Genomic DNA, 11,765 nt, shown 5'->3' with positions numbered 1-11,765 from the left:
TTTAATTATAATTATAGTAAATGGGAGTTTTGGATGATATTTGGTCTGGTTACCGAAATCAAGAAATGCCGAAAAAAAACCTCGAGTTAGTGTAAACCAAGTGAGACGGAGCATTGAAAAGAAGGCTCTGAAGGCCGCACTCAACAGCCTGTTTGCGGGGGGACGTGGATTCCCCTGAACCCCCCCGCAAGCGGGGGGAACCACATCCGCGTCCACACAGTACGGACAAGGAAAGTGGGTGACATGGGGACGCACAAACAGTGGCTGAAAAGTAGACTTCCTTCAAAAAACACTCGCAGCAAATATTTTATTTTGGTAAACAGGGTGGGAAATAATTATTCAACATATTTATAAAAAATATTTTGAAAAATTCTTTTTCTTTAAATTAAAAAAAAGTTAAATTGTATATTATCAATTATAATATAATTAATAATACTATATAATTTAATTGTCATTCAATACGAAATAAAAAAATGAACACATAATAAGTATTAAAATCATGTGATGACAATGATTGCGTGAATGAGACCCGGTAAGTATAATATAAGAGTGAGTATAAGATTGATACAAAAGTCACACCCGCACCCTTTTTTCAATAAGACGGCCAAAGGTGGTATAAACAATGCAATAATAATTAGTGATAGACCAGATAGACCCATTTGATTGCTTTGAATAAGTTCCTCCTTTTATTTCTAAGAAAATATGGTGGTTTGAATATGACCTCTTATGTGAAAACAAAAACTGAACAATTTTTGGTTCTCATCTTGTTCATCATTTAACATTCTCTCTTTTTTCCTCACAACTCGTGTCAAAGAATCAAAAGAAGTCATCAAATTTTTTTTAGAATTCATTTTTGATTTAAAAATGCAAAAAAACACCAAAATTGTACTATTTTATTCATTCTATAAACCAAATGAAAATGTTACTATGTCTAGTTTTGTAAAACCATATTACAATTGTTTCTATCGACAAGTTTATATGATAAAAAACTTAATGTTGAATAGTAATTAGAACACTATAATTATATGAGGTTATTTTTAGTTTTTATACTAAAATTATTGTTATTTCAAAATGATAACGAATCTCATTTTTCGGACTAATTAATATACAGATAAAATGTTTAATACAGTATATATTTTAATTGTTCATTTATAATAAATAATAGTTTTACAATAAAAAAATAAAACCAATATATAATTACTATTTTTTAACTAAATTTAATATTATTATATCATATAAATATATGATATTTATAATTTATAAATATATTATAATATATTTATAATAATAATATAAATGTTTGTATATCATATATATTATATAATAAAGCTTTATGAAGAATAATTATTATTTTTTTAAAATAAATTTTTTTGAATAAAAGGAAAGTAAACTTCAAAATCAAAGCGTCAAAAACGAAAGTCTATTTTCCAAAACGAACAATGGACTTAATAAAAAGGGGTGACTGAAATTTCATTTCAATGGAATTCATGGATTCTTCAAATGAGATAGCGGCTATTCAATCTATATTTCCAAATATCTCTCCCACGACCATAAGTGACGTGTACACTCAGTTCAATGGAAATTACGATAAAGTTGTTGAGAAACTATTTGAGATTGAAAATGAATACACTATTAACCAAAGCTCATTACAACAATTTGACTCTGTGATCACTTCTTCGACTATTGAACCAGACAACTACAATTCATCTCACCTCCATGACAATAAGACTGGCGAAGGTCCAATTGTGCAAAAAAACATTTACTTTGAAAATAGATATTGTAATTAATGATTTATTATTGTTTATTATTTGTTTTATAACATATTTTCTATGAAATTATTTATTTCAATCCCGATTTATTTCGTTCCTAACACTTAAATGTATTATAATATTTTATATAGTTATTATATTAAAAATCTTTTTTTTAACTGTTTTTATTTTCAACACTATTTGGTTTTCACAAATTGAAGAAATAAATAAAACAAAAAAACTATATATATAGTTTAAACAAACTAGAGAACCCAATTTTCTTTAATAATAAACCAAAGAATAAATAACACACTTTTTGTTTTCTTTTTTTTAATAGAAAAGAGAGAAAATTCAGAAGTAAAACAAGACGAACTTATAGAAAGTGATATGAAGCAATTTTTTTAATTTACTGAACCATAAACAAACTAGAATCAAAACTCAACTGAAAAAAGGCTTTTTGAATTGATGGAACAGTCTGTTTCGTCTCGCGTGAACGAAATGTACCGAGACTTTTTCTATGGGAAGTTGTCTGTCGAGGACTTTGTCACACAGACCCTTGTGTTCAAGAACAGCGCAAACCCTGAAGAGAACGAGTTAATGATATTAATAGTCAAAACGGTGTTAGACGAATTTGGAAGGATGAACGTCTTCTCAAAACATGACACAGCTGTTCAATTTGGGAAATTGTGTGGCGAGATGGTTCGACAAAGGGTTGTCCGCAACTGTGCGTTAATTCATTTACTTCGAACGATATACTGGGCGTCATGCGAACCCCCACAGTCAAATTTCTTTTGTTGTGGGTCGACCGCACTTGCCCAATTTCAAGAAAGACTCCACGAGTGGCCCTCGTACTGCTACTTACTGAAAAGTAAGAAGAACATCTCGACCTTCGACAAGAACTTGTATGCAACAATTGTAGATTGTGCAAACAGTAAATTGCCAACAGTCATCTCCTTGATACACAAACTGTTCAATTCAATCGACTTTCAAATGAATTTGGACGTTGCAAATATATCAACTATTAAAGAACTAAGTCGGTTCATTGGAGAAAATAGAGAAAAGAGTCCTAACGAGTTAGCAAAGGGCGCAGAGGACATTTTTAAGAGGTACTTAACACAACAAAATCACAAGAAAAAGCTGTTTGAAATAGCTTTGTTCACAGCAGCTATAATGGACGAAGGGATACAACCAAGGTGCATTAAAGTATCTTTGACTATGTTGGGGAGTGTTGTCGCGATATCCTTTTTCACTGGAGAGGCTATCAAAATTATGAAGAAGTTGAAGGTCTTTGATCAACAAGAAAGTTACCTCTTCTTGTCTCTGGGTAATTTTCTCGGGTTATTGACATTAGGTCTCAACAAGCCGATCCGATCAAATCAAGTACAACTGCGGGCGATATTACGCGACGACACAACGCCTGAAAACATCGATGTGATTGTACGATTTCTCGCCAAGGTATTGAAAGGCGGTGTTGAATCGGAAGTATATAATGCGAACAACCCATTCATGGTACCACTATTGCAAAAGATATGCGAGTTTTCATTGTCCGAACAATTTGCTTCACTGAATAGTGAAGAGGTCAGAAATGTGATTTTGATGTTCAAAATCACCCCTGCGGAGTATTTAAGTCATCATCTGTTGAATCGAGAGAATGAAGAGATATCACGAAGTCTGATATTGATTGCTAAAGAGAGGAGTCGGTGCGATGGTGGTGTGTTTGCGGAGTTCACACAAAGCAAAACAGTTGTCCCCCTTTCACGATTGAAACAACTTTTACTCTCGGAGAAGTCACTTTGTTTTGACAGTTTGAGTCGTGGTGTCGATGACCCGATTCCCGAGATATTGATATGCGACTCGTTTAAAGAAGAGCACTGGAAGATGATGATTGACATTTTTCTCGATTTTTCAATGCAAGACATCTCGAAAGCCGTGAGTATCAGTCTGTCATTGATCATGAAAATTGTCGGTGAGATCATCCAAAAGGATTTTTGCACTGAGACGGATATCACAAAAATCGAGGAAGCAACGGGGAGAGTGTTAACCATCGCACAAAAGCCACTGTGGTCGACGTGTAAAAACTGTGTTGAAGCCAAATTGTGGAAATACATTTCGCAATTTGTGTTTTGTTCAGCGAAGCAACAAGAGTTGAATGTAGTGATGGATGTCATTCGCGAGACTGTCATGAAGGGATTGAATAAATATGTTGACAACGCTATTTCGATTAAGATGAATGAAGTGAAGAAAGTAGCTAAGAGGTATGTGAGTCAGTTTGTAATGAAGATGGAGGAGAGTCGGAGGAGTGTTGCAGGTCAAGATGCATCAGATTTTATAGCAGAGGGTTATGAGTATTTAGAGGAAGGCCCGGACCTTCCTGCGGAAATCAAAATTGCGAAAGGTGGAGTGACTCAACAGCAGATGGAAGTGTATGCGGGAGGAGTTGAGAACAACACTTACATGTGAACCCATAAAGAAATATTTTTAAATAACTGTGTACTTTTTACTGTGTTATAATTAGTTTTATTGAACTCGAAAAGTAATGGCAATTAATTGGATACAAATACCAGATGTAAGTGATAATCTAATAATTATATTAATTATATATGGTATACACTCTATAGATGTACAACTTGAATATATGGACTTAACTAAGTCGATATTACCTTTGGGATACGTTACATCCCCTTTATTAGTCTGTTTGAGTGGCGAAGTTATGTTACTATTTTTGGGTATTCTAATACCAAAGGACTTCTTTATTATGGTGGCTATACATTTCACGATTGGGCTTTTCTTAATCAACTACAGTCAACAAAACTTCAATGTGAAGCTTATAACATCATTTGTCTCAACATTTTTACAAGCGTACAAATTTTTGGTGTTTTATAATATCGGGTTGTATCGCTACGGTATCGTGGGTGCTATTATCGTGACGTTCGTCATCTTTGTCCTTCTCCAATTTGGTCTTTTAGCTTGCATCTGCATGCATACACCAAGACATGATCTTTCTAATACTTTAACTTCCCCAAAGGCGTTTTCGACACGATTTATACTCTATTTAATCCTTTGTACATTGACTGTAATGTCTTCGTTTATAACACGCCAATACACTTTATTTGTTGTGTGGGGATTCTACTTCGTTTTATATCTTAGAAAATGTTTTGTTCGTCCACATGCGCGAAGACTAGGAGGTAACTAGATGTTTCTTATTCTAATTCGATTCTTAGGTTAATGATGGTCTTGTTCTAGTTACTTATTAGAACTTTTTTTTAATAGTATTTTTATTATAAATTAAAATACTAATAATGTATAGTAAGATAAACCATATCAATTAAGAAGGATGTCAGTGAGCTTCTTCAAGAAATCGAAGGATGGTTGAGTCAAGTTGAGTCTTTTGAGGTCTTCAATTGCGTCGTTGTGGTGTTGCGAAATCTCCTTTCTCATCACTTCAGCCGGTTTTCCTCTGAGTATTTCCAAGAACTTGTCGGCCATTTCTTTATCGTCGAAGGCCTTCTCGTGCTTTGCCAACATTTCTTCTGTAAAAGTCTTCTCTTCAGCATTAAGAACGCCATCTTGAAGAGCAGTCCACACTACTGCTGTTCGCTTTCCTTCTTTAATATCGCTCCCGAGTTTCCTCATTTTACTGTTAGCGTCGATATCGATCAAATCGTCTCGCATTTGGAAGGCAATGCCAAAGTGATCGCCCCAAGACTGAGCTACTTTAATGTCCTCCTCACTTCTTCCTGCCAAATAGAGTCCGATAGACGCAATTGCCTTAAAGAAGATTGCCGTCTTAAATTTGACGTTGAGGATGTACTCATCGTAGGTCTCCAATTTGCTCATGTCGAGAATTTGGCCATAATTGAGTCCAACAAAGAGATCGACGACCTCGTCTATGACGTATTTTGGAAATCCAAAGCATAGTTTCATTGACATACAGTAGAGTAGATTACCGATGAGGACAGACACTGAAGAAGCAAAATTAGTAGCAGTGCTTGTGAAAAGAAACTTCCCTGTTATTTGGTCTGGACGTCTTGAGACGTATCGGTCAAGTAAATCTTTCACAACTGTTTTCTGGTTACGTCGATACTCGTCTTCATCCATCACATCATCCACGGCTAAGGTCGAGTCGTGCATTAATTCCATCGCTGCAGCAAGTCTTAATATTTTTGTTTTGGTTTCGGGGTCTGTGAGTTGCCCGCCACCTCCAATATAAAACGAGAGTAAGCCCAGTGGTCGCAATCGCTTTCCACTCCCCAACACAAAGTTTTCCATGACATCTATCGCTTCAGACTGAACAGCATTATGGCTATTCGCAGCTCGTTCTTCTACAAAAATTTCCTTCAGAACAGACTCCACCTCAGCTCGCAGAACCTCCATATTGGATTTGGAAGTTTGAGAGACAAATAACAATGGTTTTCAACGTGTCTTCGGCAATAGTTTAATTCTAATTATTTTATTATTTTATTCTAGTTCTTTACTGAAAGAAGTAACTAAAAAAAAATATCGTCTATTTAGAGAAAACCATTTTCTTAATAATTTTTTGTATGTTATTATATGGTTTATTTTTACTATATTTATAAAATTTGTTTTTAAACAACAAACTTGAGTAACAACATAGCAATGAAAGTGAGAAATGGTGTTATAACAAGTGTCTCACCAACATGGCGAAGGTACGGAATACTCCAATTTATTAAAATATTTATAAACATACAATACATTGATCAACAAAAAAGGAAACATGTTCTAACTATTACATTATAGTATTTAAATTATAATATAATAGTTTAAATACTTCACTTAGGACTGGAAGTGAAAAACAATAAATAAAGGAACTGTGTGGCTAGATACCCATTTTTGTCAGTTTGGTGTTATCAATTGTTTTTGATGTAATTTTCCACAGAGCCATTCACAGTCTCGGACTCAGTTTCTGCGAGTTCTATATGTTACTTGGTATTCCAAAGCGAAGAACAAACTTTCAACATATTTTGCGATGAGTGCGTCGATGTTATCTTGAGTGATCGCGTTTGTTATTTGGAGGTTCATAAGTTCGTCCTTCATCTCGCTAACAATTTTGTCTCTTAACCCTTTTGAGGTCACGGAAGAGTATGCATTATTCATGACTCTATTAATCAGGAAAACAGTCCATTCCAATAAATATATAGACAACAAACGACTCAGTCTCGGGAGAGGAAGTAAATTGTTTAACTATTTGATCTATTGTAAAGGGATCCATTTGGTTTTTTAGAGTTCTTTAACACGTAAGACTTCCAAAGCAAAGTAATACTTAAATTAACATCATTTTTTAATTAACGAGTCGTTTAAATTGAACTTGGAAACCGAACTCAATTCAATGACCAATATTTTTTCGTCAGAGGAAGAAGAGGATGTGTTTGGGATAAATTCTGCGAATATTGAAAAGAGTGGATTTGTGCCGGAGAGTGGTGTGAAAGTCGTGAAACAAAAAGTTGATAAGAAGAAAGACGCGACGGGGATTTTGGACATCTTTGGGTTTGACATCGCAACGAGTCAAAAAGAGGAGAAAAGGGATTTGGAAGAGTTTGAAGAAAATATGGAGACGTCCCAAGTTCAAGAGAAAACCAAGAAACCAATACCAAAAGAAGTTTGCGGAAGCGAAGACATCAAGAAGAACAAAATTATGATGGACGACGATTTGTATGGCGAGTGTTACCCTGTTATAGGAGGAAGTGTATTTGCTGATGTGGACAAAAACGGGAAGATCACTGGACAACACATTCGGACTGATTTTGAGGACAAACAGGAAGAAAAGAAGAAGAGGAGTCGGAGGAGAAGGAATAAAGAACGCAATCTTTTTAAAGAGTACGATGATGAGTAATTCTTTTGTATTGCACGGAATTTCTTTTAATGTGGTTGGATGCGATAAGAAAAAAAACACAAAACTATAAGAAATAGTTCATTAATCGTTTTACAAATGAGATAAATAAAGAAATAATTATAGATCTAATAACAATAATAAATAAATTATAATTCTTTTTTAAATAGTATATAATAATATATAATAAAACTATAGAATTAAGTAGAGTTGAATGAGTTAAAAAGTGAAGAGTAAAGAAAGTAAAGAACTTGGATTTATTTAAGATGTCTGCAGTGGGTACAGTGCTTGCAGAGTTCAAACTACTGTTGAACGATTTGAGAAGAGGATTTAGAAGAAGTGAAATACGAGGAGGGCTTGAAAGTGCCATAGAGATACTCGAGAACACCCCACCCAGTGATTTCTCAAATGGTTTGTCTGATATCATTTGTAATAGTTTAAACGAGTGAAAGTAGAAGACACTGATTAATAGTGTTTATTGAACAACAAATCAGCTTTGTTAATCCACTTGTGTCGTGTCTCACTCTTCACACGCCAAAGATATACTCTGACGCGATGAACTGTGTGTCGAAATTAGTGATTCAGAATTTGTTGACAATGGTTTGTGTTTTGTTATATATACAAAAGGATTAATAAGTGTTAACAAGTCACGTGAGTCATGTGTAGGAAGGCTATAAATTACTTCTCCCAGAAATGGTGTCTTTCTATGAATTTGATGAAGACCAATTTACACGAAATATTCAGGTTATAAACACAATACTAACAACACCACTCATCCTCGAAATGATCAAAGGCTCACTTACATCTGTCGCATTCAGTGCGCTAATTTTGTACTTTGAAAACTCTCCTGCTAATATAAAGAATTCCGTTTCCGTGACATTTCCATTCATTCTTAAAACAATGGCAGACGTCGCTAGTAACGAAATCAATGATGTCAAAGTCAAAAAAGGAATATTAGTGGAGATGAAAGAGGATTGGGCGATGACAAATGATATTTTAAATCTTTTTAAAGACCTGCAATTTCTCTCTGTCGGCGTTTCTCCGGAAAAGCTCACAGTCGTAACGTTTGATCCGACACTGTGTCTTAAATTGATCAATTGTATTCTTACTGATTATCCTCAACTGTTTAACGTTTGTTGTTGATCAAAATAATGAAAACTGAATGATTATAATGCTTAATAACAGATTCGAGAATTCAACCAAAGTCTCCAAACGTTGACTAACATTTTAATAAAACATTTCACCCTTCGGTCGCAGACATTAACGATGTGTTACACTCTCGTGATTTCTCTTTTAAATTACTCGGTCAAAATTCCGTTCTCAGTCGTCGTTCCCAAAGCGTACAGCGAGCCGTGGGAGGTGCAATCGTTCTTTGCAATATGTAACAATTGTATACACAAATCCCCATCACCAGAGCGGTTGATCAATTGCACAACAACAGTGAGCGGGTACATCGAGAACTGTAGTCCATCGCTTTACCCAAATGTGACACAGATATTATCAGATGTAATTTCCGTTGCGACACCAGAAGATGGCAAACTAATTTCTGTGATTTGGCCATGTGTCCATTATCTTCTTACAAATTATCAAAACGAAGACGTCATTTCTATGTGTATTCCACTGACTATGTTACTTCTCCACCAAAAACTCCACACGGCTCTTGTGGCAATATTCACACAAATCACTAAAATATCGGGGATCATTCATGGCTTCGTTGGAACACCAATTTCTCTTCACTGTCTAACAACGTTGTACACCATCTGTATGACTAACATTGGACTGTTTGGCGAGGAAGAGTTCATGATTGTTCTCCCCGTGATGGAAGCTGTCGGAAACTTATCTCCAATTCCAGAGAAATTGTACCAATTCAACGAACTTCCACATTTAATTGTCAACGAGTTGAGCAACGAAAGTATAGATTTGATGCTTCACGCATTAGGACACTTGTCGCGCACTGGGAGCGGGCGATATTACAGCCGCGAGTATTTTACTGTGATCAGAGCGAGGGGAGATTATGAAGGCGTGGTACATCGAAACATCGAAGACCTTATGATGTTTTGCACAAAAGAAGAGTGGAAAAATATGGCTGTTGATTTTCTTGTGGAGATGTTACGCGAACATTTGAGCGAAGGAACGATCTCAGTTATTGAGCAGTTGATGTGCAAAGGGAATAAAGAGTGTGTGAGTGTTGTTATAGGTGTGTTATCAAGCGTTATCGAAAGCATAGAAAGTGAGATGGGAGGGAAATGGGGTACGTTATTGAAAGGGATAGGAGAGAGTAGTGAAGAGAAAGGGAACATTGGTAGTTCATTTGGTGTGATCAAGCAAATAGCGGGACAAGTGAGTGTGATGGCCAGAGAAGAAGTTGATATACTTATTGAAGTAGTTGGCAGATATTGTGTTCAAAAACGGGACACGAATGTTTCATTGTCTGCAATTCAATTACTTTGGGATATGATGGAGAGTGTCGATGGGAATATTGATGATGAAATTAAAGACGTCCGTGTCATGAAAATTCTTCGTGAAATGAAGAGAAGTATTGGTGACGAAAGATATGTCATCTGGAGTGGCGCTGTTCAAACACTTTTACGAGCGCTTGGCAATATCATGAAAGTGGTTTCTGCGTCATGTTGGGAACAAGTGATCGAAGAGGTGTTGCTTCCTGTGCTTCAAGAAATTCGTAGTGATATCTACTGTCGTGTGAACAACGTTGAAATAGTTCCCGATTTGAAAATCGAGGAAGTCAAAATCATTTCGTTTGTAATTCCAATGATGAGAGAGTGGAATGACATAGTTGTAGTAGTCTTGGGTGGTCTGATTCGACTTGTTCCGTCTTTTGAAACATTTTCAGATACATTGAAGAAGAAGGTATATGAACAGTTGATGAAATATATAGTTGTGGCATTCTTTAAGCCAACGTACGTGACCGTCGAAGCTGTTGTAAAGTATATTGAAGTGATCAAAAAGAACACAAGAGGTGATTTAAATGTTGAGGCAATAAAATTGGAGAGGAGCGTTGCCCAGATGATATTTAACAATAATGGAATTAACACCTCTTTAATGCAGATGCTCACTAACTGTTTTAAAGATGACGAGAATCTTGTGACGGTTGCGTTGGGTATTGAGGCAATTACAGTGTTCCCAGACGATCACTATTTGGTGGAAAACAATTGGAGCATAGCCCAACAGAACATGATCACGTGGATGAGTGTAATCAATAAAGAGTGGAGTCCCGACGAACGCGTCGAGCTTGGAGAAGTCATGAAGAAATGCATTTTAACGCTTTTGAATTTGAGCTGCCCAAACCGTCGAGTGAATGACACGAAGTGGTATTGTCTGCCACGTCTTATTTTTATCTCACTTCGATGGAAATTAGAGATGTGGGATTGTATTAAAGAAGTCATAATTTACTGCACAAAACACATTGGAGAGGACGTTTCAGTGGTTTATACTCCAACAGTCACTTTGTCGGAGACTCGTGAAGTGTGTCTTAACCGTCTTGAAATTGGGGAAAGTTGGGAAAAGGTGAAGATCATTGGGATTGTATTTGATATGAATGTGTTGATGGTTGCGCCCAAAGGGTCTTTGTTTGACATTGACAACATCATCTGTGGAGAGTTATCACAAAAATGGATGAAGAAGGTCGTTGAGTGGTGTGACAGTGATGAGTTCACTTTGGAACAACGAATTTCCATGTTAGATGTGATACTTGAAAACTGCAGGTTTTTCGAGTTTGGCCTCAAACAGAGTATTTTTGCTTACGAGTCAATCGTCAAGTTGATGAACACAAACATTAGCAAAGAATTACTTCCAAAATTTGTTGTGATATTGACGAAGTGTTTTGATCGGTTTAAAGAAGATGAAGAGGCTACAGTGAGGGAGGTGTGTTATGTCATGGATGATGTCTTTACTGTGGTCATTGACAATTTTGGTGCAACATACCCAAGTGAAGTCAGTTCTCTTATCATCAATGAGATATATAAACTTACCATCAAAATGATTTTGAGCACAAATGGAGAGGTCAGGGTCTCTGCTTTTGCTGTAATGAAGAAGTTGTCGACTGTGATATTGAAATGATTTTGTTTTAATTCTTGCGTTTAAAATCTTAGGCATTTGATATTGCATTCAGAGTTTTTATTTGTGTATTAAAATCACCAACTCTCTGTTAC

The 11,765-nt window shown here is 35.7% G+C and overlaps 5 protein-coding genes across 5 annotated transcripts; 4 read left to right on the top strand and 1 right to left on the bottom strand.

Moving 5' to 3' along the window:
• Positions 1–2,213: 2,213 nt before the first annotated feature.
• On the top strand, positions 2,214–4,208 carry EIN_250300 (hypothetical protein; the record flags this gene model as incomplete). The annotated part of the gene is made up of 1 exon (XM_004261659.1): positions 2,214–4,208. The coding sequence occupies one exon, from the start codon at positions 2,214–2,216 to the stop codon at positions 4,206–4,208; it is 1,995 nt and encodes a 664-aa protein (XP_004261707.1).
• Positions 4,209–4,284: 76 nt separating this feature from the next.
• EIN_250290 (hypothetical protein) lies at positions 4,285–4,941 on the top strand (the record flags this gene model as incomplete). The annotated part of the gene is made up of 1 exon (XM_004261658.1): positions 4,285–4,941. The coding sequence occupies one exon, from the start codon at positions 4,285–4,287 to the stop codon at positions 4,939–4,941; it is 657 nt and encodes a 218-aa protein (XP_004261706.1).
• A 128-nt stretch (positions 4,942–5,069) lies between these two features.
• EIN_250280 (geranylgeranyl pyrophosphate synthetase, putative) lies at positions 5,070–6,122 on the bottom strand (the record flags this gene model as incomplete). The annotated part of the gene is made up of 1 exon (XM_004261657.1): positions 5,070–6,122. The coding sequence occupies one exon, from the start codon at positions 6,120–6,122 to the stop codon at positions 5,070–5,072; it is 1,053 nt and encodes a 350-aa protein (XP_004261705.1).
• Positions 6,123–7,095: 973 nt separating this feature from the next.
• On the top strand, positions 7,096–7,599 carry EIN_250270 (hypothetical protein; the record flags this gene model as incomplete). Its single annotated transcript, XM_004261656.1, has 1 exon — positions 7,096–7,599. One exon carries the CDS (start codon positions 7,096–7,098, stop codon positions 7,597–7,599), a length of 504 nt encoding a protein of 167 aa, XP_004261704.1.
• A 263-nt stretch (positions 7,600–7,862) lies between these two features.
• On the top strand, positions 7,863–11,673 carry EIN_250260 (hypothetical protein; the record flags this gene model as incomplete). The annotated part of the gene is made up of 4 exons (XM_004261655.1): positions 7,863–8,007; positions 8,069–8,196; positions 8,263–8,727; positions 8,782–11,673. The coding sequence occupies 4 exons, from the start codon at positions 7,863–7,865 to the stop codon at positions 11,671–11,673; spliced, it is 3,630 nt and encodes a 1,209-aa protein (XP_004261703.1).
• Between the last annotated feature and the right edge of the window lie 92 nt (positions 11,674–11,765).

This window comes from Entamoeba invadens (assembly GCF_000330505.1).
Source record: "Entamoeba invadens IP1 unplaced genomic scaffold scaff_1105074726103, whole genome shotgun sequence".
NCBI classification, from domain to species: Eukaryota; Evosea; order Mastigamoebida; family Endamoebidae; genus Entamoeba; species Entamoeba invadens.
This window is presented reverse-complemented; position numbering and strand designations above follow the sequence as displayed.